Source organism: Cynocephalus volans, chromosome X (assembly GCF_027409185.1).
Source record: "Cynocephalus volans isolate mCynVol1 chromosome X, mCynVol1.pri, whole genome shotgun sequence".
NCBI lineage: Eukaryota > Metazoa > Chordata > Mammalia > Dermoptera > Cynocephalidae > Cynocephalus > Cynocephalus volans.
In genome coordinates this window covers 114,710,306-114,716,438 of record NC_084478.1, presented here as the reverse complement: position 1 = coordinate 114,716,438, position 6,133 = coordinate 114,710,306, and the positions used below count along the sequence as shown (strand labels likewise).

The 6,133-nt window shown below is 34.8% G+C and overlaps 1 protein-coding gene across 2 annotated transcripts in view; it reads right to left on the bottom strand.

The window, feature by feature from the left end:
* Window positions 1–1,714: 1,714 nt before the first annotated feature.
* The window catches only part of FAM199X (family with sequence similarity 199, X-linked), a 28,448-nt gene continuing 24,029 nt past the window's right edge, over window positions 1,715–6,133 (bottom strand). Inside the window, exons 4-6 of one of the 2 annotated variants that reach the window (XM_063083978.1) lie at window positions 5,966–6,127; window positions 4,555–4,821; window positions 1,715–3,014 (exon numbers count right to left, since the gene is read on the bottom strand). In XM_063083978.1, the coding sequence (XP_062940048.1) occupies window positions 2,844–3,014; window positions 4,555–4,821; window positions 5,966–6,127 (600 nt within the window). In that variant the 3' untranslated portion in view covers window positions 1,715–2,843. The remainder of the gene's footprint in view (window positions 3,015–4,554; window positions 4,822–5,965; window positions 6,128–6,133) is intronic. The other variant, XM_063083979.1, reaches the window with a different exon arrangement.

Below are 6,133 nucleotides of genomic sequence, written 5' to 3'. Positions count from 1 at the left end.
CCCATTACACATTAGAGTACACTACCTTCCTTTAATACAGTTGCAAAACTGTAGAAAAATACATGCCATTTTGTTTAACTCAAGGTTCATACTCAAGGTTCACTTTAAAAAGCTGCGGTAAGAACTGACATACTACCTTAAGATCTCTAATGATGTGTTTCTGGGTAAATCTGTGAGGACTTTATCATGCCCTCAGTTAACAAGGTTTATTTTAAAAGTTGGTTCTCTGCAGATAAGAATCAACACTGGAGCAGCTAAGTCTCGCCTTTTTATTAATTGGTTAGGGTTCATATTTCAAAACATACTGAGTTGGTTTTGTTTTAAATTGAACTCAGAAATATACCAGATTGAATAAATTATTACTCCAAGAAAAAGATAATCCAAACTTCAATTATCTACATTAGGTATTACAACATAAAAATGTATAGCACATTAACAAAGACAAAAGAGCTTTTTTGTTTATGTCTTCTTCTGCTGGTTTCTTTTTTAGGGGGGACAGGGAAAGACTTTTTAATCTCCCCCTGGAATCATAAGCAAACCCAAGTTGTTTAATATTTTTTCTTTTAATCGAAGGAAATATTTTCAATCTCCTCCAAACCAACTTTATGAGCTATCTCTAATTTATAGTACTGTAAAGATAGTGCATCCAGATTTACACAAAATTTCATGATGCACTTCTATAAACACTAAAACCTTCACAAACTACAAATTGGCTTTGTGGCACTTTGGTAAACTTGTTTAAATAGTGACTTAAGTTAAACCTAAGGTAATAAGACTATGTGATTGTTACAAGAATAGAGGAATTGGTCTTAAATTACATCATGACCCTGTTTAGGATTTTCTTTTACTAGTCACTGTCAGATAAGTAGTTTCCAATATTTGACAGGTAAATGCTGCTCTATGATCTCCAAAAGTGGCCTATTTTCCTTGGAGAATAGGTATAGAGAGCAGGCAATCATTCGGTGGGATCTTGCTTTTGAAGCTAAGAGCAAGTAGAAAACTCAGATATATTTGCTTTTCTCTCTATTTGCTCTTTCCTACATCTGGACGAGAAAACAACCAGGTTGACCTTTTCCACCTTCCTCAGAGTATTCTAGGGTCTATCCCCAAGCTCTCTTTGGGCCCTGTGAGCTGGTTATGACCACCAAAGAGGGAGTAGGAGGAAAGTCATAAGGACTATTCCAACCGAAAACCATAGACACATATACGATCTTTTATCTTAGTAAAATTTAAAATTATGACTGTAACAGTCTTCAAAAGGTTACAACCATACCACAGACTTCAACGAAGCTGCAATGTATTAATTTTAATCTTCAATTTCAATTTTTTAACGTTCAAGGAACCAACATTAATTCAAATTTGAAAATACATGATTGTAAGAAAAGTTTAAGACTTTATATCAACTGAGAATTAAGAATTTAAGCTGTTAATCTTTTTCTTAACAAGCTACTTGATATAACAAGTTTTAAAAAGCAGATATCCTATTAACCTCTGGACTCTAGAATTTAAAAAAATATTGATTACAACTCTTCTTCCTACAGAATCATGATCACCTCCCAAATATTATCCACAATAAAAAAAGTTATGAAAGTCAGAAAGCAGCTTGATTGTCAGTAGTATCAGTTTCCATCTTCTTTAACCCATGTGAGTATTTAAAGATGTGGTAAAAGAAAAGGAATCATGCTATTTCTAATGTTCATGATAAGAAACTCTATGAAAACATTTAAAGAAATTCCATGATTTCATATTTAAAATTAGAGTTCTATTAATAATCAACAACCTAAGGTGTTTTCTATATCTCACTGCTCTGTATATTTCTAGCATTTTACAGAGAAATTTAGCAGAACTATAATGTTCATTAATTATTTTTGAACATTAACCTGTTCACATGCCAGAAGCTATTATACCAAATATTAAAAAATTAGAGCTGTGCTGGAAAAAAAATAGCCTAAGAAAGAACTTGAGAGAGAGATTGATTTTCTGCCTTTGAGACAATTTTACAGCCTAAAATTTCAGAAAGCAATGGAAAATAATTGGTTGTTTTGCTTAATTGATTTCTCCATTTGAATATTAATCAACATAGCATCCTGTCTAAAATTCAGCTACTAGCAACATTATTTACTCCATACCCATCACTTACAGAAAGAATTCTGAATTTACATAAAGTGAAAAACAAAAACAAATCTAAAAGGAAAAAAATGAAGGCCTGTCCTTACACCTTTGAATTAATAATGAATGAAAAAAGAACTAAACCTAATGAAGGCACTATTGTAAACAGCAATCTACACCCTGCCCACCCCCACACCTCAAAATAAGATTTCCATCAGGAATTGAGAATTATGCTACGGCCCTTTAGAAAAGGTAAACTAAGAAATCATAACATTAAGAAGGGAACTGAATTATGACCTCTACACATATACATATACTAACATAATAACTACTTGTTAGCAGTACCTTGAAATCTTCAAAACTGTAAAAGTACCAGTCTTTGAAAAAGCCCACTTAACCACCATAAAGTTAAAATAATCAAAATTTTACCTAATCCAGTGGTTCTTAAACTAGAGTGTGCAAAAGAACAACCTGTTAAAACACAATGGTGGGCCCTTCCCCCCATGGTTTCTGACTCACTAGGTCTGGGTTAGGGCCCAGTAGTATGCACTCCTAACAACTTCTCAGGTGATGCTGAAGCTGCAGGTCCAGGGACCACCCCCTGAGAACCATTGGCCTAAATTATTAATGGTATATCAGCACAGCCCTAACCAAAATTTTGGTCAAGATGTATGTAAACCAATAAGGATAGAATGCTTTAATGCTCAGAAAGAAAACTGATAAATTCACCCTTATTACATCAAAACATCAACATCTGCTTCATGGTCTTCCTCAGTCACTTTCAAGGACAGCACCTCTTCATTAAGGAAGAGCCCGCTGAGCCTCTCCTTCCGGGCCTGCCTCTGCTCTTTCAGCTGCCTCTTGCGGAAGGCCTTCTGCTGTAACTTCCGCTGCTTGGATCGTTTCTGTCAAAATAAAAAATTCTAAATCAGTAAGGTTTAGTTCTTGGCATCACCACCCCAAAGTATTTTATGGAACAAATTCTCTATTTTCTGAATTTTAAGAGCTGTTCAAATTCCTCTGCAGTCCACGATCCTTGTTCCAATAAGTGAGCCACTGGCTTAGACTTGAAAATGATTGTTCAAGATTGCATTTTATGGTATTTGACCACTGACTCACCTCATTAGGAAGGGCTGAAACTTGATCATTTTGGATAATTATAGATAACCCATCATTTCAAAAACTTCTTTTTTTAATCAAATTAAGGTACGTTGGTGTCAATGTGCAGCAAACACATAATTAATACCTTGGGATAATATTGAATACAAATGTAGAGAACATTGCCCAAATCTCTAATGCTTATGATTTTCAGGTGCCTTTCAACCAAAAACACTAGCAGTTTTACAATGTCTGGAAAAGAATCATGCCCTTTTCATATTAAGCAAATACCATCTTATAAGCCCATCAGAAACCCAATGGGTACTTCAATCCTTGTCATTGGTGAACTGATGCGAAAAAGGAATGACCACATATCCAGAGAAATCCCTTGGCAACCAACAAAGCTGGGTGTTTCTGTTACTTTGCTAAGAACCAGGGAAGGAATCATTGTGTACCTTCAAGTCACCACTGGATTCCCAAAGAGTTTAAGAGATTCACCTATCGACCTTACAATGGCTCCAGACTCTGTTGCCACTGTAAGGAACCAAACTCCCCTGCTAAGACACAAAACCATTCTACAGGTTGAGTATCCCTTATACAAAATGCTTGGGACCAGATGTGTTTTGGATTTCAGAAATATCTGCATTATACACTTACTGGTTCAGCATCCCTAATCCGAAAATCTGAAATCCAAAATGCTCATTTGAGCAATTCCTTTGAGCATTATGTCGGTGCTCAAAAAGTTTCAGATTTTGGAGCATTTAGGATTTCATATTTTCAGATCAGCGATACTCAACCTGTTTATACATGTATACCTTTTTTTTTTTTTTTTTTAAATGCCCAAAAATATTATACGAAATTTTTTCAACTGTGAAGAGTATATAGAAATTACAGAAAGCATTATTACATTCTTAAATTAGCTAAGAAGAAACATTCAAGATTGAAACATTAATAAAACATGTAACACACAAAAGACATCATACACAACATTCTCAGGAGCTAATAGACAGCAACATCAGCAACATAGTGAGATTCGCTCAGTAGTGAGTTGCAGTCAATATTGCAATCTTGAGAATAACTCATTTCCCTCAATTTATCTTACTTAAAACAGACAGAAAAATCAGATAAAATTGAATTCAATATAGCTGTGGGTCAAAACAGTATTTCAAAGCGCTCAGCCCAGAGCTCTTTCTTTGTTCAACAGCAGAGCATCCTGCTTGTTCAATTAAAACCAAAATCCACAGGCATCTAGACAGCAGGATCAGTTTAACTCTTCAAGAAATTTATATGAAGGACTACTAATATTAATATTGAAAGGTAAAGTTTTGTATTGATTAGACGTTTTACTTTTGAATCCCGAATCCGCTCTGCTGCACTTGCAGACAGGTTGCTGTCACTGTGTGCTCGACTCATGTTGGCACTGGAGTTTGAAGCAGAGTTTCCAACACTGGACCCACTGCTGCTTGCAGAACTGACCATGCTGGCACTGCTGCTGCTGGCGCTGGCACTGGCACCGCTCACTCCACTGGTGCTTGCACAACTAAAGTTGCTTCTCTTCCAGGCCTCTCTCGCAGGCCTTTGGCGAAGGCTATGCTCCTTGATATAGTTTCTGACCTTGAAACACACAGACAAAAAATGATTAGTGCTGTTCTTTGATGTTCTACCCTCAAAATGCTACAAAAAAATCATATTTTACTTAATCTAAAAGACTGTCAAAGTGCTGCAGATGCATAATAATAGAACAGAAGGGGGAAAGAAATCTCTGAACTTAGAAACATACTAGAAAAACTGACAATGTTCAAAATTCTAGAAAACATGCTATGAAGCTAGATTTTAAAAGCATATAAAATATAATCAGTAAATGGAAGGCTACTGACCTTCAGAATATAGGATTATTAAAAAATACAGTACTCAAACAGAAACTAACAATAAAATAAAATAGATGAGATTAGATATTTGTTAAAGGTCTCCACTTAAGATGATTTAGGTAAATTGCTGATTATACGTAAGATTAGAGTGTTCCTAAATCTTAGCTAAGGGCCAACAATACCTGTCTTCAAATGCAAAACATCAATTTACCATACTAATGAAAAATGGGCTGGAATGTAGAAAATTATAGTGTGTCTGTTGGGAGAAATACTGAAATGAGAAAAATTTTTCATAAACAATGATAAATGCAAAACAAATAAACCAAAAGTAGAACATCAGAACACAAGAATATAAGTATTCATTCAGCAATGTACCAGAGAAAAAGAGAGCAGCAAACACTGTATTTAGAAGATACCAGAAATGCAGATCTCAGAATAGCACAGGTAAAATTCATTAGGTTTTACCCTAGCCAGGCTCAATTACTCCATAAAACTATTCAAATCCCACCACTCAGATGTTCACCAAAGTACAGCTCTCATTAATCAGTATCTTGATTCTGTCAATTGATCTCCTGTAAATCGAATTAGAATAAATGTATACTTAGCTTAACCATCCCTTAAGTGGTGACATTAAGCTTCAAAGCCTATACAAATGAAGAGCAGATTTTAGATCCACAGTGATGCCAGAAAAGTACTGCCAGGTGAGATGTATATAAAACATCTTAAAACTACATGTTCTCAAATATTACCGTCATTTTTTCTAATATTACATTTCACAGCAGTGATTTTGACCTTAATTATCTATGTATTTACAGATGATTATTCAAGTCTACATTTTATTAGATGGCAGTACTTTCAATTGGTATACAATCTATATTTTCTTTACATACCTGTTTTAGTTTTTCATCTGTGAGACAGTTAAGTTCAATAATAAACTCACTGTCTGTAGGGGAGATTTGAGCAGAAGGATCAATGATTTTAATAATATCAAGTTGCTCCCGAAGACCCATCTCAGTACTGACTTTACGACTCAGATACTCAATATATTCCACCTATGT